The sequence below is a fragment of the Protobothrops mucrosquamatus genome, unplaced genomic scaffold, assembly GCF_001527695.2.
Source record: "Protobothrops mucrosquamatus isolate PMUCROS unplaced genomic scaffold, P.Mucros_1.0 scaffold2887, whole genome shotgun sequence".
Classification (NCBI taxonomy): Eukaryota; Metazoa; Chordata; class Lepidosauria; order Squamata; family Viperidae; genus Protobothrops; species Protobothrops mucrosquamatus.
The window spans coordinates 56,296-83,258 of record NW_015388915.1 but is presented as its reverse complement, the minus strand read 5'-3'; the positions used below and the strand labels follow the sequence as shown (position 1 = coordinate 83,258).

The 26,963-nt window shown below is 35.2% G+C and overlaps 1 protein-coding gene across 1 annotated transcript in view; it reads left to right on the top strand.

Moving 5' to 3' along the window:
• ANXA5 (annexin A5) overlaps positions 1 to 12,734 on the top strand; it is a 29,647-nt gene extending 16,913 nt beyond the window's left edge. Inside the window, exons 6-13 of the mRNA XM_015825939.2 lie at positions 461 to 551; positions 1,302 to 1,381; positions 1,982 to 2,038; positions 7,782 to 7,875; positions 8,144 to 8,239; positions 10,148 to 10,206; positions 11,135 to 11,257; positions 11,875 to 12,734. Coding sequence (XP_015681425.1) covers positions 461 to 551; positions 1,302 to 1,381; positions 1,982 to 2,038; positions 7,782 to 7,875; positions 8,144 to 8,239; positions 10,148 to 10,206; positions 11,135 to 11,257; positions 11,875 to 11,934 — 660 coding nt within the window. The 3' untranslated portion in view covers positions 11,935 to 12,734. The remainder of the gene's footprint in view (positions 1 to 460; positions 552 to 1,301; positions 1,382 to 1,981; positions 2,039 to 7,781; positions 7,876 to 8,143; positions 8,240 to 10,147; positions 10,207 to 11,134; positions 11,258 to 11,874) is intronic.
• The last annotated feature ends 14,229 nt before the right edge of the window (positions 12,735 to 26,963 follow it).

Genomic DNA, 26,963 nt, shown 5'->3' with positions numbered 1-26,963 from the left:
CCCCTCCCCCCTTCACTTCCCAGAGCTGGTTACAGGGTTATAAAAACAAAATCATAAATTAAATAACATTACCCAGATATACTACAATCAAATCCCATCCAAACATACTTTAACTCTACAAAATAGATAGATCTTAACACTTTACCAGCAAAATAATAATATAATTAATAATATAATTAAACATTATTACTAAAAATAATATAAATTCATCCATAATAAACTATTAATAATAATCTAAAATTTACTCATAAGCTAAGTAATACTTTTCAATCTCGTATTTTTTCTGAATATTTCAAATATATTGGAGTTATGCTAGTATTTCTTTACATTTTGGTTATAAAGTAAAAAAAATTGATCTGATATTGCAGCATAAAAGCAGAATTGTAGAACTGTAAGACATTTTGGTTGTTAATACTAAGAAAAATAATATGATTTCATGAACTCATTACATTGGTTTCAGGGGGCAGGAACTGATGAACAAGTCTTAACTGAAATTCTTGCATCTCGGACACCTGCTGAAATCCGGAATATAAAGCAAGCTTATCAGGAAGGTAACTTGTATTTGTGGGGTGGAGATTTTATAAAATTCCAGCGTGCATGCTCTGTAGAATATAATGTGTTGTTTTAATTTTTCCTGTAATAAAAATTGGTCAAGGGTGCTCCAGCTTAGTTTGTGTACTTAAGTGCTTTAGACAATATAATTATGCTTTTCTGTCTTCAATTCTTCAACATTCCAGACAAGGTGTATGTGTATGTACATGCACACATTTGTGTACAGTTTTATTTAGCCTGATTGCCTTCAACTTGTCTTCCAGGTAATCAGTCTACATGTGCAGGATGTGAACAAAAAAACAGACAAAAGATTGTCTCTGTTTTTTTGTTCATGTAGTTACTTTCTAAGAAGTGATTTCTCTATATATGTACCCTGTAACTTCTTCAGCTAGGTCAGTAAGAAGCAGCGCTCTTGTTATATACAAGGGACAATGAATGGCAATGTCTGTAATCAGCAGCATTCAGTGCATAGCAGCAATCAAGAAAAAAAAATCAGTACTAGTCAGGAAACGCAGCAATCAATGAGCAGTTTTTGCCTTGTATGATTTTTCATTCTTTAATTCCTCATCATACTCCCTTGTCAACTCCTATTTAATCTCATTGTTTGTGTGGTCATAATTCTCATCTGAGAAATATCTTACATGTGTGCTAAGAAGGCTTAGATCTTTTAGCCAATTTTCTTGATACAAGATGTTCTATACAGGGATAAGTTAAATTTTGTTTAATAATGCAAGGGTTTTTTTTTGCAGAATATGGAGCTGATTTAGAAGATCATATAACATCAGATACTTCTGGTTACTATCAGCGAATGCTGGTAGCTCTTCTACAAGTAAGCTCTTAAGATTGAAATCAAATAAATGGTTCAGAAATTGACCTGCTCTTGTATTAACTTGTGTTCCTTGGATCTTTGAGCCTGGACTTTGGAAACATACTGCAGGCAGCTAGTGGGCTTTCTTGAGGAAGAAGAAAGGAAGGATAAGTGAATGGGTAGAGTTGGTTTGGAAGTCACATGCAGCTCTGGAGCTGCAAGATGCCTAACTGGATGAATTTTTCTTTTTCAAAATATGACTACAGAAATATCATGGATGCATTGATATTTTTGTTTCTTACCTCTAGTCCTGAGTTGACTTCCATCTTTCTGTCTTTATGGGTACAGGGCTTGCAGTTGTGCTGCATTTTTAATAGCACTGGCAGTTCAGGGTACTTTGCCATACTATTTATTCAGGTCTTTGAGCACCTGAAATTCAAAAGCCAAAGCATCTGCTAAGAAAGAGAAAGAAAGAAAGAAAGAAAGAAAGAAAGAAAGAAAGAAAGAAAGAAAGAATCCAGATATAAAAGATTTGACTATGACATAATAACCACTGATTTTTAAATACTATTTATACTCTTGATTCACAGAGTCATAAATCTTTTTCTTGTATTCATTTAGGCTAACAGAGACCCTGATGGCCAGATTAAACAAAATCTAATTGAGCAAGATGCTCAGGTAGGTAAAGATTCCCTCTTTCTGTTTCATCTAAATATATCTAAAATGGCACCATCAGGACATAAGAATGTAAGAGATCTCAAGTGATTGAACAAGCTTGATGTTAGTATGGAAAAGCTACTGGCAATTTTTTCAGCAAAATGTCATTACCATAAAGAAGCCAGATATTCTAGCTATTTTTTCCCTTGTATGAAGAACAATAATTGTATAATTACAATTATTATAAATAATTGAATAATAAATATATAATAATAAATTACACACAGACAGACAGACACACAGAGACAGACAGACAAACACACACACACACACACACACACACACACACACACACAATAAGTAAATAAATGAATCATTTTTTCGAATCAGTGGTAGATCCTAGATCTCCCCTTGAATTGTATGGTTTCATTCTCAAACTATCTGAAGTAAATTATTTCTAGTTTGAATGTTTATGCAAGTAGGTCTTTGAGACAGCAGGCATCATTTAGTTTTGGAGGGATAAAAAATAGAGACTATTGTCTTCATCCCTCATAATAATAATAATAATAATAATAATAATAATAATAATAATAATAATAATAATAATAATAATAATAATAATAATAATATAAGCCCTATCCCCAAAATAAGCCCTGGTTTTGGGGCGAGGCACATACCTAAAAATCAAGCTAGGGCGGGGGCGAGAGTGTGGAGCTGCTCCATGCGCCCCGCACCCACTTACCTTGCAGCCAGGCCTTTCCTTGCTGGCCCACTTCTTCTGCAGCATCTTCTGCAGCAAGGTGTGCATTTCTCAGGTACAGGCCTTTCCAGAAAGGCTTGACTGCAGGCCAGAATGCAGCTGCAGAATGAAGCTGCTCCTTCGGCCGCAGAAGAAGTGGGCCGGCTGGGCAGGGCTGTCGATGCCAGAGGTGAGTATAAAAACCACCCCCAAAAAATAAGACCTGATGCCTCTTTTGGAAGCAAAAAAAAAAAAAAAAAAGACCAGTCTTATTTTCGGGGAAACAGTAGAAAAATGAAAAAGTTGGTAATAAGAGCTTTAAAAGTTTATAATTGATATCCCCTTTTAAAAGTTGGAAATAGGGGATATGTTTTACATTTTCATGTCTCCAAAAACATCAGTTTGGAATCCTGTCCTGGAGATCTGCGCAGTATACATTATTTTTGTACTGAAATCTATAAATCTGGTATCTAAGTAAGTGGCAACACCTAACTGACCTTGATTGATCTTACAAAGGCAAGCTGAATCAGCCATAATTAAAAGGACTTGAACAGGAGACAAACTTCTCTATTGTTATAGACTTGGAGGTCCAGTTTCTTGAAGTCTAAGTAACTACCTGGAGCTGGCCTCTACACAGCGAAGTAGTTACTTTTTTTTTCTTTTTTTTTTTTTTTTAAATAAATTTTTTATTGATTTTTCATTAAAAAACAAAAACATAAATCTTTTATCACAATATCAACCAAAAAAAAAGAATCAACACTAATCAGTACATTCATGGACATGTCCGGTGTCCCCCTCCTGCACCACCCTCTCACTTGCCTACACCTTCCTCCTCCACATCCTACCGCCACTCCTCCTTCCTCCCTCTTTTCTACCTCCCTTTCTCCCTCAACCATCCCGTCAGTGCAGTTGGGGTATCACCGGGCACCTCCTTAACATACATATATATACATATAAATCTATAATACCAACCTACCCCTTTCCCCCCTCCCCCCCCAGGACTTCCCGAAGCTAATCTAGGAAATAAATACATAATCATCCAATTCTAATCAAAACTACTCATTATTACTACACACTAGTACAAAATTGCTCTGACTCTAAAATAACATTAAATTATAACAAAAAAAAGAAATTTTTTTTTAAAATTATATTATATAATATACCTATTTTTATTCTACGTTTTTAATCAAAAGCTACATAATAATTTTTCAGTTCATACTTTCTCTGAATATAATCTATCCATCTTCTCCATATTGAGATAAATTTTTCCTGAGAATGATCCTTCAGGTACGCGGATATTTTTGCCATCTCTGCAAAATATGATACTTTCTGTCTCCAATCATCCATAGTTGGTAATATCTTTTTTTTCCAAATTTGAGCAACTAATGTCCTTGCTGCTGTTATACAATACAACATCAGTGTCATTTCTTTTTGATCCAAATTGTCCATAATACCCAATAAAAATAACTGAGGAGTAAATTTTATCTTTTTCTTAAAAATCTGTTGAATATTCCACCAAATCTTAATCCAAAAAGCTTTAACATCCCTACATGTCCACCAAATATGATAATAAGTAGCATCCATACTACCACATCTCCAACATTTTGGTTGCAAATTCGGATACATGCAAGACAATTTTTGAGGGTCCAAATGCCATCTATAAAACATTTTATAGAAATTTTCCCTTAAATTCTGTGCTTGAGTGAACTTGACATTTCTTACCCAAATTTTCTCCCAAGTTTCCAATTTAATTGGTTCTTGGATATTTTGAGCCCATTTAATCATACAATCTTTAACCAATTCCGTTTCCGAATCAAATTCTATCAAAACACTATATATTCTAATATGGGCTCTACTTTGATCTTTAATCTGTTTTATCAAGTTCACATCTTCTAGCATTAAACCCAATTTTTGGTCTATATGCCATCTCTCAACAAGTTGAAGATGTAACAACCAGGACTGGAGTACCTTATCCTGTTTTAACTCTTCCAATGATTTAATTTGCCAGTCCTGTCCTCTTAACCTAAGTAACTTTTTGTAAACTACAGGTTAAAAAGTAGTTACTTTTTAACCTGTAACTCCAGTTGATGCTTTTTATATGAAATGGGGAAAGGAGGAGGAATGTCCAGGCTTGCTTTATTTGCAGAGAGGTTCTGCCAAATACGACTGTCTCACTTACATCCATGGAAAAGCCTTGAACAAGTGGTTCCCTCCAGATATTGGTGGACTACATTTTTAGCAACTTCAAATATTATTTAGAATGCATTTCATTTATTGTTCTAGTTGTATCCAAAAAATTAAAAATTGTCTAGTGAGATTGATTAAGCTGGTGGGGCAAACACTGTGTGTATTGGTAGTTTCGTAACTGATCCTTTCTTGCTTTGTTCACTCAGACTTCTACCAGCACCTGTGCATGACAGTACTTAGTTTCTTTGTTTCGAATTTAACTCTTATTCAGTGTGCCAGTTTTTTTAAATAACTTGGTACATTTTCAATATTAAGGGCTTGAGATTATATGAATTGAAGTCAAACATGTATGGAAAACCACCAGATGGAGAAGAGGGTACTATACTGTACTGGTTGACTTTGATGTACGACGTATAATTAATACTACTCAGAGTGCACGAAGGATTTAAAAGAAGGATTTAAAAGGAGTGCTAAACTACTTGCCTAACATTATTTCAAAGTAATTATAATTCAGCGCATATAAGTGTTCCAGGAATCTTAGGAAAGCAAAGAGTCCATTGAATAATGTTTTCCGTGGTTTTGTTAATATTTGGTTTACTATAGGGAAAGAGGAGTGGTAGCAACCAATAATTTTGTTGCTCATAGAAGATCATATTTCTTCTTAAATCAGATAAGCTTTATAGTTAATTATAGTAATTAACTGTTTCTTCATAGGGTAGTGTTTTCTGTCAACAGATGTTTAAGTTTTAGATGGTTGAGAGATGTATTCTCCCCCAGAAAAAAGAAGACAAAAAGGGCCACCTTTATGCTGCTCCTGCTTTCAGACAGTTTGTTCTCTACTGTTTGGATGCCTTGTTTAATAAAGATCTTAGTATTGTGCCAGTTATCAAATAGTACATGAATATATTCTTTGTGTAACCAAGTAGTAGATCCCTCAAAAGTAGTATCTATTGTCACGCAGAGGGGGCAGGAGGGGACTACATAAATAAAGCAGGGAATGTCTATGGAGTTTCTCAATCATCCAAGTCATGATTGTCCCAAAAGTGCACCCTTGGGAAAAGCAGGGAACGGGCAGAGGATCTTAAGGAGTTATTTGTGAGGCTGTCCAAAATGGTCCAAAAAGGTAGCCGATGATTTGCTACCTTCTTGCTATAAATGCCAACTGAATAGCAAAGATAGAATGATACAAGATTGTTTCTGCCAGGATATAATTGGTTGAATAATATTGATACCTGTAGTGGTATGTAGGAATGTCCTTGGAAGATAAGAGGAAGAGCTATACAGTAACAAAAGGCAGCCATGTCCTCAGAAGGAATGGGGTCCTGCCAAATGCGTCAGAAGTGACCCTCCCTAGTTTCCTGGACTATAAAGACAAGGGGTGGGGGGGGGGAAAGAGAGATATACTTGCAGACTTCCAAGATTCTGTTAACAGACCTTGCAATAAAATTATAGCTAATACTTCTGGGTATGCTTCTTGTCTGGATTAACTTGTGAAGTTGACAATAACTGAGATTGTAATATCTTCGAGTTATGGCCATTTGTTCAGTGACAAAAAAAATGGATCTAATCCACAGTACATCTCATTGATCCTATTTTATTCTCTTTTATAAGAGCTGGACTTAGAATTTGCTTTTAATTAGATAGATTGGACATTTAAAAACAGCCACTTATTAAAAGAGGAAGGAGATTAATTTTATAAGAGGTAGTCTTCAATTTATGACCACGATTGAGACCATAATTTACATCAAAAATCCTTGCAGTCATGTCAGACGCAATTTTGTGACAATTTTTACAGTGGTTAGATCAAGCATATCAAACTGCTGACTTGCAGGCCGGATGCGTCACACCGAAACCGCGCCCACCCCATTGCCAGCAATGGGGAAAAAGTTGTGATACGTCGCGCGACGCCACGTGACATCGCAAGTTTGAGATGCCTGGGTTAGATGAATCACACTCATTAAGTAAATTACATGGTCATTAAGTGAATCCAGTTTCCTCAATATGGTGTAAAAATACATTACTATATATTTAATAATAATAATAATAATAATAATAATAATAATAATAATAATAATAATAATAATAAAGTTGGAAGGGACCCTGGAGGTCATCTAGTCCAATCCCCTGCTCAGGCAGGAAACCCTATACCATTTCAGACAAATGGCTGTCCAGTCTCTTCTTAAAAACTTCCAGTGTTGGAGCATTCACCACTTCTGGAGGCAGGTTGTTCCACTGGTTAATTGTTCTAACTGTCAGGAAGTTTCTCCTTAGTTCTAGGCTGCTTCTCTCCTTGATTAGTTTCCATCCGTTGCTTCTTGTCCTGCCCTCAGGTGCCTTGGAAAATAGCTTGACTCCCTCTTCTTTGTGGCAGCCCCTGAGATATTGTTATCATTTACAAAGTCTATTCTGAAATGGTTTAAATTGTGTGGGGTTTTTTTTTTTAAAAAAACAAACAAACACAGACTGGCATCTAGAATTTATTTTCTTTTACAAAGTATTTGAAATATCCACATTCCACAGTGTGAAGCTGTTGTTTCATGAGAAAATTAGAAAGGACCAAAATAATGGGTTCTTACTGAGATTGGTGGGAATTATAGTCCAACACATTTGGAGAGTAGCAGTTTTGGGAAGACTGTGATGGGGAATCATATTGAAGTGGCCAAAAGAATGAATGCAAAAACACTAGTTGTGTTAAGGATGGTTCAAAGGTTCTCTGGTAAACTCATAATCTAATATTGGACCCTTATCCAAGATAAGTGGACCCTTAGCTTTATGTAGAACACAGAAAAATCTTACTATTTCTTTTCATTAATGATGAACTTTTTTTTATTCTAACAGGAGTTGTTTAGAGCTGGGGAGTTGAAATGGGGAACAGATGAAGAAAAATTTATTACCATTCTGAGTACTCGAAGTACAGTTCACTTAAGAAAGGGTGAGTAGTACTGAAAAGAGTAGTGATACGTGTTTTTAATACCTTTAATAAATATGTACAATAGATGCACACTAAGGTGGAATGTTATTTCTAAATATTTAAATTTCCCCCTTTCTAGCCCACTTAATTGTCCTGCCCATATGTTGAAGAATGTATATGAGTTTGAATGCATGTTTTTTTTCTAAGCTTGTTTGAAGAAGTTGAAAGTAAGTAATAAGTAATAGTTAAAATGTAGATATCACCTTTTACCTCTTTTTTGATCTTTCAGTTTTTGACAAATACATGACTATTTCTGGCTTTCAAATTGAAGAAACAATTGATCGTGAAACATCTGGTGCACTAGAAAAGCTGCTTCTGGCAGTTGGTAATGTATAGTCCTATTTTTGATTAATCTTAAACTTGCATATGCTAGGCCTGTGTTTCTAGCAACATAGATTCTATTTAATTAAGTGGCCTCAAATCACTTCAGGACAGTGTTGCAGGAGAAGTTTCCTGTCAGTTTTTTCCTGTAGCTCTGACCAGAGACCTTCCAGGCTGGATGGTTTGTGGATTGCTGGCAATATACTCCAAAATTGCCCAGACTTAAAGACCTCCAGACAAGCTACAGAGGCTTTGGACTGAGCAGCTGCACTGTAGACAACAATTCTATTGCTCTGTAAGTTATAGTTAGCCCTTTGTTGCAAGCCCACGAGGCACTGGGCTGAGCAGCTGTGAAATGGATGGTCATGCCACACAAGGAGCAGCTGCCAGTCATAGTCACCTAAGCAGCAGTGGCATGACTAGTGGCTCTATGGCTGTGTATGTTCCAAATATGTTTTGGAGCAAATATGCCAATGTAAAAATGTAAACATTGTCACAAAATTGCGTCTGACATGACTGCAAGGACTTTTGATGTAAATTATGGTCTCAATCGTGGTCATAAATTGAGGACTACCTCTTATAAAATTAATCTGCTTCCTCTTTTAATAAGTGGCTGTTTTTAAATGTCCAATCTGATTAAAAGCAAACTCTTAAGTCCAGCTCTTATAAAAGAGAATAAAATAGGTTCAATGAGATGTACTGTGGATTAGATCCATTTTTTTGGAAACAGAAATGTCTTTACATAAAAAGTGTTAATGACTTTTCAAATACCTCTCTGGAACAGAATGATTCAGTATCATCTCTGTATATTTAATTTCATGACAATCTTATGTTCATTTATTTTAATTCCAGATTTAAAATGATAAAGCAGAAAAGATAACTTTATCCTTGTAGGGGATGACCAGGCAGAGCCTGAGGGAAGTGTTAAACACAGCTAACTCCCCCTAGTAGTTGATGACTTCTAAGCAATGTCACCATTTGTGCCTCGCAACTGCTCAGATGAAGCCTCTTTAGCTTTCCTGCCTGAGCAGGGGGTTGGACTAGATGGCCTCCAAGTCCCTTCCAACTTTATATTGTTATTATTATTGTTGTTGTTGTTGTTGTTGTTGTTGTTATTATTATTATTATTATTATTATTATTATTATTATTATTATTATAGTTCCTGCTTAGTCACCAGTTAGCCAGGCAATGGAGGAGGGTAGTGGCATGGCCATGTTAGCCAGGAACTTTGGAAGTTCTTAGCTGTCTGGTTCATATAAAAGGACAAGTCAACCCAAAGTTCACTGAGAGGCTGTGGAATGGTGATAACCATGTTGCTATGCATGTCACAGGTAGCTCTGCTGGAGGAAGGGAAGAGAAGTAATTTGAAAGTATAGCAACTTGCCAAAAATAAAGATGACGAATGCTAGTAAGTAACGTCCTTCAGAATGTAGCATTCTGTTAAATTGGCGCTTCTTAACGGTCATCTCCCAAGGACATATTTAACTGGTTTGTACATGCTATGAGTTGGAGATATCTTTATATTAAACTTCCCAATAGCACAAAGTATTGGTGGTGCAATTCCTCTACTATAAGGAAGGTTGGACTAAGAGAACAACTGGCTTAAAGTCACCCAATGAGCCCTTCAGTTAAATGAAGAACTAACTTGGGTCTTATTTAGGCAACTCCAGTGTCATAGATTGCACTATACTTCTGATCAGAGAATTGTCAAAGGTTGTTTCTCTTCAATTCCCAGTTTAAATAGATAATAATGTGTGATAGAAATTGTGGATCAAATAATTTATTGTAAATACTTGAAAACTACTTTGCTGTCTTCAGGGGAATAAATGCCATTTACATAAGCTGCTTGTCATATGGTAAAGTAATGTTAAAACATTTTGTGATTCAGATGGATTGTTTTTCTTCTTCCAGTGAAATGTGCTCGAAGTGTTCCTGCCTATTTTGCTGAATGTCTCTTTTATGCAATGAAAGTAAGTATTTATCATTTTTAAATAAAATCAGCATCTTCAAGCACTATTGTTTAAACAACCTCAGATTGACAACATCTTAAGTTACTTTCTTGAACATGAATATTTTGGCTTCTTGTTATTCCATGTATATTTATTCAGAAATAAGGCTCATTGTGTTCAATGAACTTTATATTTTAGGAACACATCTGTAGGATTCTGAGGAAACATTTCATTTTATGGATTTTTCAGCTCTTTCAGTGTTTGTAACATTTACAATATAGTATTTGAAATGTACATTTGAGTACTGAGTAATAATTATTAGTTGATCTGATGTGAGGTGTTCATATGATCCATTTTCAATATGTTGTTTAAAAAGTTGCAGCAATTTCTACAAAGCTGTATCCATTTTTTTAGTTTTATTAATTTTTTAATTTGTTTTGACAATTTTTATTTTACCTGCATTCCCATGTTTGAATTTTTTTTTGAAAGTTGCATTAAAGAAGGGGTTCTAAAACTGAAGACAATTTTCTCCAAGGGGCTAATTTAATTATTTTTTATTTATCAAATTTATTTGCCATTCTCTGGAGACTTGGGCATATAGTGGAACTAATGGACCAATTTGTAATTGCTTTGTTAGCAAGTTGAGATACTGGTATAAAATGACAGAGTCTGGCTTTTTTATGGGAGTAATGACACTATTCAAGGCTGGGAAAAGGGGTAATTGGGTCCAACAGTTTAAGAACCTTTGTTATTAAAAAAATAATAAATGAATTGTTCCTCTTGAGTTGCAAGCATTTCATACATCATGCTGAGTCATTATTTAGTTTTAACTGTGGTTTGTTGAATTAGATACTTTGTCTTAGTGGCTCCAGCAGAAAGAATTAAACAATGGGTTTAGTAGAATTACTGCCGAGCGCCTTTAATCGGTTGCTTAACCTTGTTTTACTAGGGAGCAGGCACTGATGATGATACATTGATCAGAATCATGGTTTCAAGGAGTGAAAAAGATCTACTTGATATCAGGCAGGCATTCAGAAGGGATTTTGCAAAAAGTTTGCACCATGTAATTCAGGTAAATTTTACCTTACCCATTAATTATATTATTTGTAACAGAAAGTACTGGTGTTTCATGTGTTAATTTTCAGAAGTGTATGTATTATAGTCTGCCAGGCTTTAAGTTATGTTTCAGCTAGGTTAGTTAAAACAGAAGCATTTTATAATCATGGGTTGTTGAGGAATTTGTGTTATTATTTGTATGTTAAATTTATATTCCACTCTTCTTCTAGGAGCTCAAAATTTATACCCTCAACAATTCTGTGGGCCATTAGGGCTGAGACAGTGATTGCTCCCAAATCACTTAATGAGCTTCTATGGCTGAGGGTGACCTTGAATCTGATACTTCTGATCAACTCAGCCTACCCACATATCAGTTCTGGTGTAGGCATTTTATCAAGGGCAACAGCATATTTAAACTTTCTTTTTGTTAGAACTTATAATTTGCTAGTAGTAGTATTTGTAGACAGTGTTGGTTTTGCAGTTTTAGATTTTTGATGAACAAAAATACTTTGCTTGATAGTTTGTTTACAACATCATATGATTAGAGAATAGTCATACAAACAGCAATACTGGAAAAACTGTTCCTTTTTAAAAATATATGGACTCATTGTTGATTGATCCTGTACTTTATAGAAAGATACATCTGGTGACTACAGGAAGGGGCTTCTGCTGCTGTGTGGAGGAGAAGACTAGTGAAATTTACAATAACACAGAGGACAGAATCTCAAATCATGCCTTGTGCCTTTTTCCAGTTGTATGGTATTTACATAGATTTGCAGTCTTCTCTGTATCCATGCTGGCATTTTTATGCCAGAAGCAGCGTACTGTTGTTAGTCATGTATTATGATGCTTCTTCTTGCACTGGCTTGCTTACATAAGATTATTTTCTTTACTAGGGGAGTTATGTTGTTTCATGCATTTTTTTACATAATTGAAATTTACAGTTTGCTGTTTACTTAAGTCGCAGTAAAATCAATGGGACAAATTTGGATCCAATCTTTCATGTGTACATTCCTTATTGAAAAAAATCAACAAAAGTGCCTTTTAAATAAATGGGCTTTTATTTTTAAAATCAAAAGCCCAAAATATGAGGTGCTTCTAGGCAAAGCATACAATTAGGGCCTGCTAAAGTTTTGCAGTTGGTCAAGATGACACAGTTTTCCTGAAGGAAAACCAGAGTTTTCCACTGCTGTTTCTGACTGTTTTTATCACACAAAGAATCGGGAGGAAAAGCTATAATAATTGCACAATGTCTTTTGAGAGGATAGTGCTAATGGTTGGCTATCTAAGAACATTCCTTCATTTCAGCAAAAGTGGAAGTAAGATGCATTCCAAGAAACAAAACCAAATTTCCTCTTAGCTAAACTTGCACTATATATCTTGCACTTTTTACTCATAAAGAATGTATCTGCTAATAGATTTAAAACTGTGAGCTATGCATTGACTGTCCTCATGTAATGTGATTTTGGTACAATTAAAAATGTTTATAACCTACTGAATGGCCTAGTTGTCTCTATGGTACCCTGAGGAATGCCGCTAGGCTCACTGTGAATACACGGTTTCACTTAAGCTTAAAAAATATTTTCCATATTTACATTTTGTTAGAATTAGCACGAAGGATCTTTCTTTAACCATTAGAAAGTTTCATCTGCAATCTCTGGGTCTTTTATAATTTCACTGTAGATTGTTGTATGCTTATATTCTGCTGAAGGTTAGAAAGATTTTGAAAATGTCACAATATAACAACAACAAAACAACAACAACAACAATAATGATAATAATAATATGCCTTTTGATGGAATTGAGGTGTAGAACACAAACATACATAATGAAGAAAACATCTGTTAGTAAATTTCTAAGTAATATTCCTGCTTTAATAAATAGTGTAAAATATATTTGTAAATGAAAAGGAGAAGAGGGGCACTGGTTCACTGACTTGTTCAAATGCCATAAAGGTAAAAATTTACTGCTATGTGAGGATAAAGGGTTACAGTCTTATGTATGGTGAGAATACTGTTCTATACTTCAATTAGGAATGAACTTTGAATCCAGTCTAGAATGGGAACATCTTTAACTTATTCAAATAGGAGTGGCAGTATCTCATTTTGTATATAATATCCTTATGTGATTTATTTTACCCTTTATCCTAACCTTTTGCCGGACAATGAAAAAGAGGAGCTGCGGTTTTCTTAAACAACAGAATGAAGAATGAATAGGGACAAGCTTCTCAGACAAATGCAGAGTAGACTGAAGCACTTCCAAGTTGGATCATTTGACTACAAATTAGATGGGAGTCTCCTTATATAACCCTAATTGTTATTGTATTTTGAAAAATAACTTTATCCAGAGGTGTTGGCACTCAATAATTATATGGTAGAAATATTTACTACATTATTACAATGAGAACAGTACTGGATGCCCCTGAGGGAAGTAGAAATCGCTAAAAGTACCAACCAAGATCTGAAGCTAGAATAAAAAGCATTCAAATAAAGGTAAATTTCACAATGCAGATTTCTGAAAATACTGATATTGCAGGATTTTATTGCTTAATATAATAATAGAAGTCAGGGCCACAGGAATAGGGTGTTTAACCAGCACTACACAAAAAGGGATTTTTCCTGATCACAAAGGCTTGCTGGCTGGGGAATTCTGGGAATTGAAGTCCAGGCATCTTAAAATGAGATCTAGACAGCAATGCAGACTCTTGAAGAACCTAATACAATTTCATCCTACCTCTCAACAGACCTACTTCGAAACTGCTGAAGATCTCTGCATCTAAAAATATGAAGTGATTGTAAATTGTAAAAATATGAAGTGTGATTGTAAATCACTTGGTTACGTGAAGATATTTAAGAACCCCCAAAACCGAAAAGCAAACCCTAAAGTCTATGCAATCTAGGCTTCATAAAGATTATTATTATTATTATTATTATTATTTTAATTTGTATACCGCCCTTCTCCCATAGGACTCAGGGCGGTTCACAGCATATTAAAAACAAATAATATACCCAAAATACAAAAAATACACAATACAAAAATACAAAAATACAAAAGAATAAACCCTGATTAATATTGTTTATTTTCTTTGTTCCTCGTCACATTTCTTTTAATCAAATCTCTATCATGTTCAGTCATGTCCAACCCTTCTCCATCTCTGCTAATTCTCCATTTGAAAGAAAATTAGAAATAATTTTCAACTAAATTCAGCTTGTAACTTTCTTTCGTACCAGAGGGAAGGAGGGAGAAAGCTTTCACTATTAAGATTGATGTTAGCCCTTCAAGGTAGGTCAGGCCAGGAAACATATCCTGCAAGAAATATTGGAATTCTATTTTACTGATGTTGATTATAGTCATGGAAAATACGAAAGTCTGGTATTATTTTCTGTCCTTCCTTATACAAAGAGAATGAAAATTGAATTATTTTAAGCATCTTCTTAATCCCTTAAGACCATATCAGGCCTGGATATGGGATGGAAATGGCTTTGGTTGTGCTTTTTGATGATCTCTGGGAAGGGTATGGGGATAGTGCATCCATCCTTGCTCTGCTTGACCTCTCAGCAGCCGTTGATACCGTTGACCATGGCATCCTTCTAGAGCAGCTTGGAGAGGGTTGGGAATAGGAGGGCTCTGTGTTGTGCTGGTTCACTTCTTTCTTCTGCAGCTACTCTCAGTATTGATAGGAAGTGAGAGGTTTATCCCATGTCCATTACTTTGTGGGGTTCCATAGAGCTTGGTACTCTCTCTGCTTCTACTTAACATCTTACCTGAAGCCACTGAGAGAGATCATCTGCCACCACGAACTGAGATAGCATCAATATGTTGATGACACCCAGCTGTTTGTCTAAAGCCATAGTGAGTTAAGCAGTGCTGTGACCTACCTCTTGCAGTGCTTGAAGGCTGTTAAGGACTGGATGGGGAGTGATGGGTTCAAACTGAACCTTGGGAAAACTGAGTGGTTCTGGATTTGGGGTTCTTGGATCCATGGAGAATTGCCATCTTTGATCTTGGATGAGGTGGCACTGCCCCAAAGAGACCCAATGTGTAATTAGATTAGATAACCTTTATTGTCATTTTTTACTGTGGGCACAATGGCACGCATCAAAAATGAAATTTAGTTGCTTCCTCTCAAAGTGTACACATAGATAACACACATTTAAAACATACTATATACAACATTTGTATAGACCTATACAAATATAGACCCTTACATATCAGTATAGACCCTTACATATCAGTAACATATAAATATTAACAACTGTTCATCTCGAATACATAACGGAAGGAGGAAGCTTTAGAATTCACATGGTTAATATTGTGTGGAACAAAGCTTGACTGAATCTGGATGTTCTGCTTTGGATACCACGGAGCCTCCTCCCAGAAGGTAACAAGGAAAACAGGTCGTGAAGAGGATGTATTGTGTCCCAGACAATCTTACGGACCTTGCTCAAGCAACGCTTATGTGCTATGTCCTGGATGGAAGGGAGGGAACTGCCAATAATATTTTCAGCCATCCTCACCACTCTCTGCACTGCCTTCCTGTCTGAAGCAGTGATGCTTCTAAACCAGACTGTGATGCTGTATGACAGGATGCTCTCGATCATCCCTCTGTAGAAAGTGGTAAGGATAGGGAAAGGAAGATGAGCTTTTCTCATGCGACGCAGAAAATGCAGGTGGTGCTGTGACCACTTCACCAGTGTCTCACTGTTGAGTGACCAAACCGCCCTACTTATTAACTGCACACCCATGAATTTGATGCTGGTAACCATCTCTATCTGGGGGTTCTTTGGGCTTATAACTCCTGCTCAAGGAACAGGTGGCAGTCATGGCCAGGAGGGCTTTGCGGAACTGTGGCTTGTGCACCAGTTATGTACTTTTTAGACCAACAATCCCTGCTCACTGTCACACCCTAATCACCTCCCGTCTTGATATTGTAATGTGTTCTGCATGGATTGCACATGAAAAGCATTCAGAAATTCCAATTGGTTCAAAATGCAGCGGCTGTATGGTTTTGTGCAGACCTAGATGTGCACATGTTACCTTTCCTGCAGGAACTGAATTGGCTGCCTATTTGTTTCCAGATGCAATTCAAGGTGCTAATTGTCCCCTTTATAGCTTGGGATCAGGTTATCTAAAAGACCATTTACATTCCACAGACCCAATAGAGTGGGGAGTCAGGGAATGTTGTGGGACCTGTCTCAGTACATCTGGCGGGCCCTGGAAGAACGGTTTTCTCCATGGTGGCTCTTTCCCTTTAGAATATCATCCCTGAAGAGATGAGACTGGCCTCCACTTTTGCAAGGACCTGAAGACCTGGTCCTATTAATAGGCCTGGGAAACCCAAAGCGGGATGAAGCCCATCAAGTGGCTCGTTTGATTGTGTATTTTCGCCAAGAGGTGGGGGGAATTACTGTTTTTTATTTTTTTATATATATAGGGGTTTTTTTTTATTGTTTTAGCCACCCAGAGTCACTGAGAATGAGTGGGAGATCATATCAATCAAATAAATAAAGGGAAAGGGAAATGTTTGCCCTGTCTAATAATTTCTGATTCTAGGGGCAGTGCTCATCTCTATTTCTTAGTCAAGAGAGTCAGTATTGTCCAAAGACAATTCCATGGTCATGTGGCCAGCATGACTATACACTGAGGCACATGGAACACTGTTACTGTCCTACCAAAGTAGTACTTATTTATCTACTCACATTTGCTAGGTAGGCAGGAGATGGGGCAAGTAATGAGAGCTCACCCCGTTGCATGGCACTTGGGTCTCAAACCTGGACTGTTAGCTTTCCAGCTGACAAGCTCAGCATCTTTAACCACTGAGCCATTACAGACTCATAAATAAATAAGTAGTAAGTAAGTAAGTAAGTAAGTAAGTAAGTAAGTAAGTAAGTAAGTAAGTAAATAAATAAATAAATAAATAAATAAATAAATACTTCTTTTAAGTACGATAGCCTGACTATTTATATAACTACTGTGAATGTTATTGTAGCTTATTAGTAAAACTTGACTTGTTTTTTGCTTGGAAGTGGACATTGCTTTGCCCTTGAAGTTTCCCCTCCTATTTATGCTCTGCTTCCTTGAACTTTATTTAAAACCACATTTTTTTCTCCACAGGATTTATAATGTTCTGGAATACGTTTTGATTTAGTGATTTGTAAGCCAAGATTTATGTTTCAACATATTTGAGCGCATAAGCAAATGTACTTTATTCAATAAACTGTTGGTACACTATCATGGATTAATGAGTGTGAAAACTTGACCAGTGGCTTTATTATTGTCCATTTTAACAGAGAAATATATGGCTGACCAGAAGATGGTGCTAGCGAGTTATTTATGCCTTTATCAAGTTTTCAACAATCCAACTTTTTTTTTTATTTTCAAGCCAGTGAGATTGTGTCTCAGTTTCCAATCAGTAGACATCAACCTCTTTTCTACATATATGTTTTCATTCTGTCTAAAATAAATCTTTTAAAAGTATCCTAATGACTTTTCTGAAATTAAAGAAAAATTGAAGCTTCATTTATTTATTTAAGAAAATTTATATGGCTGCCCAACTCACTCTCAATGACTCCCGGGGGCTTACAAAGATAAAAAACTAATATAAAAACAATAATAAGCAACAACTCCTACTCCCCTGATATTAGACAAGTATAGTTTCTAATAAAACAAGCCAATAAACAGAGCAAAAATGATCACTTTGCCAATTGAACTGAAAATCTATACGCAAGCATTCCTGTTGAACTGAAACAAATCTCTTGTTGTTCAGTGCTGGGAGAGCCCTTGAAAACACTGCTTTGAGTTCCAGCATAGACGAAGTGCAATATGTAGTACAGAAATTAAAAACAAAATATTCTCCTTAGTATATTTAATAAGCAGCTCACTGTATGTTTCACAATTAGTGCATGTATATTTTTGTACATCTTGGAAATAATCTGTTTACTTTAGAAACATTTTTAAATAATTATTAGTATGGTTTTGTAATGCAATTACATCTTCCAGAAACGTTGGTCAGTTATCAATTTCTTCTCCATTCAAGCTGTGTGAAAGGGAAAATGCCACCAGCTGACACTGCTTATAAATTTTGTCAGAGCTCCAATCCAGGCATTTGCAGGGAAAAGTGACAGGCTGAAATTAATTGCAGTGGCTGTGTAGGCCATAACAGCTGAGCACAAAGAAAACTTGACAAGCAAGATGGACTAAGAGAAACTCCTTGATCTGTACAATTACAAGGAAGAACAAGGGACTATCATCTTTTTGCATCTTTCTGTTGCTTTACTGACAGGGTTTGGAAACAACAACAGCAATGAAATATCCTAAATGTTAAGTATTCAGATCATACAGTAGCTCTGGCATAACTTACCTTTAGATTAGAAAAAAGAATGATAAAAGTAACAGAATAAATCATCTCAGTAAGAACTATCAGGCCAGTAGTACAACAATAGTGTTTTGGCCAAAATGCTACCCTTCAGGTACCATTGTCTATGCTGATTGAGGATGATGTTATAGTTCATTACATTTTATAACACAAAGGCTTGCCTAACAGTGAACTCTTAAGACCTCTTGAGATATTACCTTTGCATGTCTAACCCAATGCTTAAGAAGCAATTCCGCCCTCTTGCTAGCTCATCTAATGATATGTGAAACATGTCTGCAATGCTGTGTGGATGCTGTGAGAAGATTTTAAATACACATAAACATTGGCATCCTTCATCTTTACGTTTCAAACTCAAGAAAAACCAATTTTCTATTCAACAGAAATTTTGCCATCTCTAAAGGCTGAGAAACACAGATGCTAAGCATGACAGCACCTTTTCTCAATGCATCTTACCTAGGTAATTGCCAAAAGTCATGAACAAAAAAATAATTCAAGAAAAGTCGTAACCTTATCTAATCTTATTACTCATAAAAGAGTAACAAGCATGACTAGTCCCATGAAGAGAGATAGAAGGAAGTTTAGCTTTGAGAAAAGAAGTCCAGGATGGGATGCATATGATTAATTTCTTTGACACATGGAAAAATGTTACCCAGAAGATGATCAAGATTTGTTCCTCTTTACAAAGTGCAGGATAGAAAATAATAGCCTCTAATCACAGTAAGCAAAATATTGTTGAATGCAAGAGAAAACAACCTCCTATCAGAGAAATCTGATGGTGGAACTAATGGCCCAGAGATGTGTAATAACAGCCTTTATTTAAATAGAAGCGAGACAACCCTTTTTCAATTCCTGCAACGAAAAGGTGATTCAATGACCTAAATCCCCCTTCCAATGCTATGATTCTGTGACAAAGAAAAGATGTGTTGCTTTTTAGAAAGCATTGAAGAAAGAAAAAAAAGTGTGTATATTTGTGTACCGTAAAACAGGTGTTGGTGGGTGGAATTGGAGGAAATGGAGAGAAATTAGATATGTCCCAAATGTGTCACTGATTATAAGATGGCTAACTGTAAATTCAGGAAACTAATACAAAATCCCAAAAATACTGGAGGAGAGATTTAGAAAAAGTGGTCTTAGCATGTTCAAACCATAGACTAGTAGTCTACACTGAAGGCGGAAGGACTCATGTGCCCTTTTTTTAATGTGTCTTCAAAAATGGTCATCAAACAATTATATAATTTTTGATGATTCAGATTATACAGAGATGGGAATGAATAAGTGTAGAAGAGCAATCATCTTACTGGAGTCTATTTTTTAAAATTAAATTTAGATGTAAATAGGGTAAATGTAATTTTGTCCAGCCCCCACCTCTTGATTAGTAAATTATAGCTATAAGGTAAAAGGCTAGGAAGGGTTCTCAGTCCCCAAATTATTCATGCCCTTGATGGTCTTACCAATTTCTGATGACATCATAGATATATCTAGTATGCTTAGCATCAATTCAGAAGTGGTTTCCTCTGGCCTCCTTCCAGGATGTTTTCTTAGCTTTGCAGTCTAGCTTCCAAACTTGAAACCTTCGTATACAAAAAGATGCATTTAAAACAATTTGATTAAAATGGTTATGACAAATCTTGGGTTAATGCCAAATGCTTTGCTATAAAACAGGCTTGACCTCAGAGTGAATCTTTCTAGGAAATTAGCCTATTGCAAATGTATGGAGGAGATAGTGCTATTTAGTCTTCTCAGTTTTATAGCCGGTTTAATTAAAGATAGCAAACTCATCACATTATCAGGTGTGAATAAATGAACTTTTGTCACTTCAGGCAGGGATTTTTAAGAAACCACACTTTACAGAATTTAAATGAGATTTCCGTGCCAAATTATTAAAGCCTATATGGATAATTTTTCTCAACATTATCTGGTTAATCAAATATATATAGGAAATGGTCATTCTAGGGTATGTGTGTATGTATGTGTGTGCGCATACACACACACACACACACACACATATATATATAAACACATATTTTGTGTGTGTGTGTGTGTGTATATATCTTTATCTAATTAACAATTGCACCAACTAACATATTGAGTTTATGATATTATATGTATTATTTAATATATTAAAATCTAGTAAATGATCTCCTTAAGATAGATAAATTGTTTTTTCATAATAGTAAATAATGCAATTTTATAAAAGCTATACTCTAGTTCCATTAATATTGCTACTTCTCTTTCATCCACCATACTCACTACAGCTCTAATGATGCTTCCATCATAACTAAAAGAAGATAATTGGATAGATAGTAATAGTAGGGAAATGAGTGAGTTACATTAAAAGAATGATCCGTGAGATACCTTCAGTTGTGAAGAGACTAACATAAGTGCACACAACAATGCTTAAACTTAGCAGTGTCTAGACAGGCATTTATCCATCTCTGCCTAATAGGACCTTGAATTAGATGTTCTTTCTAATTCAAATGATTAATTTACTCCAAAATAGTCAGACATAGGTGATGAGTTGTGGTTGACTTGGTGGATCATACATTATACTGGCTCGATTAAGACAAGACCATTAGAATGGCTTATTATGATTTTCCCATTATGTATTTAGCTGCCTATTTAGACACAGAACTGTAAAGTATTATGCATCAATTTTTTTCCTTCAGAGATTTTTGTATTTCTTGTCCATCACACTTTTTCTCTTTCTTCTTCCATACACACTACATTACATGCAGAAATAGACTCAATTAATTCATCCATAATGATTAACTTGGTTATTAGCAACTCATTTTTTGCAATGTACACCTTACATAAACACAAAAACTAACCATATGGACAAGTGATATACAATTCATTAAAGCACAAAAATGAATTAAGTTTAAATCAACCAAGGTTAGCACATTATGAAAATGCAACCACTAGGTCTTTAACGACCTGATCAAGTGTGTTTTGCAAATGCAACCTACAGATCATTTCAAAAGCCATTTGGAATAGGAAAAGTTTATAACAACAGTTTGCTGTTCTTTTAAAAAATCACTGCCAGTGTTCAAAATCTTGGATAAAATACTGAATAAATCATAAAATACTATATAAATCATTTAAATTGATTTATATAGCCATCCATCTTCCTAATGAGACCCTAGGTGGAAGTAAAGGCAGAAGGAGTGGCTTTGAGGGACAGGACTGAATCTAGGATAAAAATGGAATGTAAGCAAACATCTCAAAAAAACAAAACAAACAAACAACCCTCCTCCCTAGTTCTTACAAAAATAAAGAGAGGAAAGGGAAAATACATTCAGACTAGCAGGATTCTGTTACTATAGCTTTAAAATAAAAATAGTACTGACCTACAGTGGATTCCTGCTCTTATCACTTTGAAGAGATGACTGCAGCTGATAAAAAATAAAAAATGCAATGTAAGTACACTTTAAAAATACATTGACCAAAACACAAAGTGGCTGCTTAATGTGTACTGAAGGATTTGGGAATCTATTAGTCTGTTGATTTTCCAACAGATATTTGGGTGGTTATAATCTCTCATTATTTCTATTCTCTCTTTCCTAAAAGTTCTATAACATGGTATGTCTGAATTTCTGACTGGCTTAGTGGCCCAAAGCATGCTCCTTTCTGCCTAATAATAGTGTAACTTACTGTTTCCTCTTCTCTGTATTCTTACTCAAGTGCTCTCATATAACTGGACTTTTACACTCAAATTCTGGATCTCAGCATATGTGTGTGCTTCCTTAACATATAATGACACTCTACATCTCATCTGTCTGAATTATTCCCCTTGAAGAAATCATATTGTTCAATTTTTACATTGCACTCATGACTTATTTTTTAAAATGAACTTTTGTTTCAGCATGGTTCAATAATGCCTTCTAAATCAAATTTACCTTGCTGCATTTAGTTTTTCAGATTTGTTTCCTGTACTCTTTGCATATGCTATTCCTTCTTATTTTGTGTATTTTGTGCTCATTACTGGATGTCTCCATATTGTGAATACACTTCCCTGTTCTGTTCTATTTTCTGAGTTCTCTTCCCACAAGATTCATGTTAAAGCCCTCTATAAGGTGCTGTTCAGGTGCATTCTTCTCTATTCTGGTCTGGTATACTCGATCTCTTGCCAGGAATCCTTCATCCTTGCAACTATATTCCATTATTAAAGAATTCAGTCGTTCCATTGCTCTTAGTTTCTTTACCCTGCTCCTTCTGCTTTTTTTTTTTTATCTCTCGGAATGTTTTCAATTCCATGGCTGTACCATTTGTCCTTACATGGATTACTAGGACGAGATATTTGTCAGTTGGCTTAAAGAGCCTTGGGGATCTTTTCCTCATTAGCACTTGTAACTATCTTGCAATACAGAACAAAAATATTTCTTTGGTCTGTAAGACAGGATCAGCGGCGCTTATGTAATGGAATATAATTGTAATATAGCTATGGAAAGTATATTCCATTAGTTTGTTATTGGCAAAGAATGTCTATCTTTTTACATAAAATGTGGAAGATCCTAAATGATATTATATTAAAACTGTTACACTGTATAATGAGGACTTCTTGTTGACATTAGGTGACCTGAACATCTGTTTTAGGTGTTGGAAAGCAAATAAGTGTAATTAATTTATATGAAATAAAAAACCATATTTAAGTTAATATTTGAAGAGCAAAGAACTGGACTGATGCCTAATTAATTCCTCTGGATATATCCATCTAGTGTTTTCAGTGTGGGATATATAAATGCTAGGGACATTTGTGTCAGCCTGTTTACTAAAACTCTTCTGTTGTTCATATTTTATTCAATTTTGTAGCATTCAATATTTCAGATTAAAAATAAGAAACTGTTGAAATCTCTTCCTAACCAACAATATACATTAAATTACAAACATGCATTAGAAAAGGGCAAGAATTAATATCATGAGTAAGTATTAAATGGGGTGGTGGTAAACTTGATATACAAAAAAAATATGACAAGAAACTATTTTGGTTTCACTCTCCCTATTTAAGCCTGTTGACAATTTTAAAAGAATGATGATGAATTTGATACACAATGAACCCTTCTGGCTAGAAAAGTTTACAACAGCTGTGTTTCATCTGTTATATGTATATTTGATCAGGCACATAGCTTTTTTTCTCTATATATTTTTATGGGAACTGTCAAAAAGAAGAATGAATAAACACTGCAAAATTGGCACTTGGTGCAATGGGTTATAGTTTGCATTTGCATTTTGTTTTGTAGAGACTAATGTCATGTAGGTAGTAATTATTCCATCACATTAGAAACAAATTTCTTTTTTCCCCTCCCTCCAATATTTAAGAGCAGTATATACTGGAAGATTTCTTTTGTTTGTTTGTTTATGTGTGTGTGTATTTCTGAAGGAGAGAAGGAAAGCTTTCCTTTCTGTCTTGCCATTTTGCAACTCGCAGAGGACTCCAAATATTTGTTCTAGAATCATCTGCGCTCAGTCTCAATATGTAGCTCAAAAATGCAATAATGTTGAGATTAAAAGGGAAAATTTTGATGCTTAGTTATCTGATTCTCACCAGAGACCAAACAGATGTTGATTTCATTACATGTTCAGCAGCCATAACAGGTTTTTGTTTTGTTTTTTAAATCTAGACATAGAAAAAAGCAATTTTGCTAGACACAGACGAACCAATTTTGCAGAATATAGATGTGTTTACAATAACAATAATTCCCTTTAGTGATAATTAATATTAGGGGAAGAAAAAGACGCTCCAATATTACCAATAGGAGCCTTTTCCTAATTTGGATTGCCTTTCTTGGATGGGGATTTTCACTTGAACTACAGCAAAACAGGAAAATCCCTGACCAATTTAAATTAATTGTGCTCATAGAATATCATGAAAAACTTGAGTTCCAAAAATGGCAAGTCTTTTTGATATTTGCAAAAGCACTAATTCAGAGATTGTGAAATGATCAGTAGTAAAGCTTTGTGCTGCCAGATATCTGTATTTATGTCATCTATCATCTATCATTGATCTCTGCTTTCATCAGTAAAACTGTATATTTCTATGACTATATAATCCTTTATACTTGTTTTCAGTGTGACTGCTTGTTAGAGTGCTGCTAATTTTCATAATATATCTAGTCAATATCTTGTCATCTTCAATTTCACATTTTCCATCTGTCAAATAAATTAGAGGATTCATATTTGCTCAAAGATTTGTTTGCAGTCACAGAATTATATGTATATATATATATATATATATATATTCAAAAAACTAAAACACAAATCACCGAGACTGAAGAATTTATTTAAAAATTTAGCTTTCATCAGTGTTTGCTGACATTGTCAGAGTTCTAGCCAGGATTGGGAATCACGTTCTTATAGTCTCTGTAACGTCAACTGTTTGGCTAACGAGCGTGTTACTGGTCTATTTGGCTCCCGCCCCCCATAGTTAATTGCTCTGTTGTTTCCGTCACGCCCGTTGACAGCTGTTTGAATTTCGGCACCCTGCTCCTCTCCTCGCACCCCACCCGTGCAGAGTGTGTGTTCTGCTGCACGCAGTCATCTCGCTGCTTTTCTGACATTTGCATACGCGAAGCTGCCGTTTCAGCTGGTTGTTCTTTCTTGTTGTCATCATCCCTGTCCATGTTGGCTCCAAGTCTTTTGCTGTCACTCATCAGCGCGCCATCTGCCTCCTCTCAATCATTTGCTGTGACCCTAAGTCCATTGAGGCACCGATGAGTGACAGCAATCCAAAAATTTAGCATATATGTGTATAGATAGATATAGATATAGATATGGAAATTCCATTGTACTAAACTAAAATCTATTAGTTTGGTACTTTAAGAGTCACCTTCATTCTTTATATGAAATTACATTGTAGTAAATGATTGCCACCCTCTTCAGTCTCCTAACCAGGCAAGGTTCAAAATATTTATTTGATACAGGATTTTATTTATTAGTTTTTCTTCTAGTGTTCCAGTTTAAAGTTAGGCTATGAAGTTGTAAATTAGTGCCCTCCATGTATTTTTGAACTGCAAGGCCAGCACTTTAACCACTACTGCTAGGAAACACCCAGCCAGGTAGCAGGCAGGTCTGAAGGATGAAATTATCCTTGCAGCCACAAGAGATCCAGAACTCCCCTTAAGATCCATAGAATCTTATTCATCTGTTCCCAGGTGAAGTCTAGAAGTCTGGGGATGATTCTTGTATAATAGACAGAATATAATAAAGTAGTGAGTTTGAACATATGGATCTGGTTGCTTGTACCTGACAACTGCACCATAATGGTTCTTTATATAGCTCTTTATACAAAAGTGAATTTCACACAGAGGAAATAAGAAAGAAAAATACAAAAAATGTCAGATGGCATATCTTAAAATACTAAGATTACAATGCATATAGCTTAGTATAATTTAAGAAATTTATATTATATATTAGCAGATGAAATAATGTGGCATATTTTTATATGCAAACTATTTACCGTTAGTTATTCTTTGATTACCAGTTCAACTAATTAAGTGTCTTTAAGTAGTTATTCATACAGCAGTGTGACCTAAAGTTTGAATGAAAAAAGTAAACCAATTAACAATTTAGCTTCCGTGTTGGAGAAGAAATACTTTGCTGACAATATCAGATTGGGAAATCATACCTGAGGAATGTGTAGCATTGGTAAAATTAACACTATACATTCAGGACTGAAGTTTTGATTAAATTTAAACAATGGCTTCTTTATATATCATATGTCACATAACTAGACCAACTCAGATATTTAAAGTACAGTTTTTAATTTAAAGTTGGAAGTTCTGAGTTCACAGATTTTTGGAGGACTTGCTTTTCCATTATCTCTGCATCTTCAGTGTTTTTACAGCTGCTGTTTAAACTTTGTTTCTTGTCTCTTCTAACTGTTCTCTAAAATTCTTTATCAAATACCTAATATTTTTTGTCATTTATGACTTTGTTGTCTCTTGCTTACAATTTCTGCAGCTTGTTCTGAGATCAGTTTTGCTTTCTTCTATTTCCTCATCTTTGGCAGTCTCTTTTCACACTCCTGCATAATGACTTCCTTAAGTTAATTACAGTTTCTCTAATTCTAGGTCAGAGTGGCACAGGACGTCAAAGTGATTCCTTAAGTTCTCTTTGAAAGCAGTGCCTATATTTAAGATCATTTGTGGAAACTGTTGGCTTTCTTGTTGCGTTATTTGCTTTTATTTTTTCTCAGATTTCGTATTACATTTCTGTCAGAAGCAGACATATGGAAACCAGACTAGACTATAACCCTAACAAGGAAGAGGTAGAAATCCTCTCTTTTGTCCAAGTGAGAAAAGTTAGAAGTTGACTGTGTAGTAAAAAATGTTAAATTTGAATCTTGATTTCA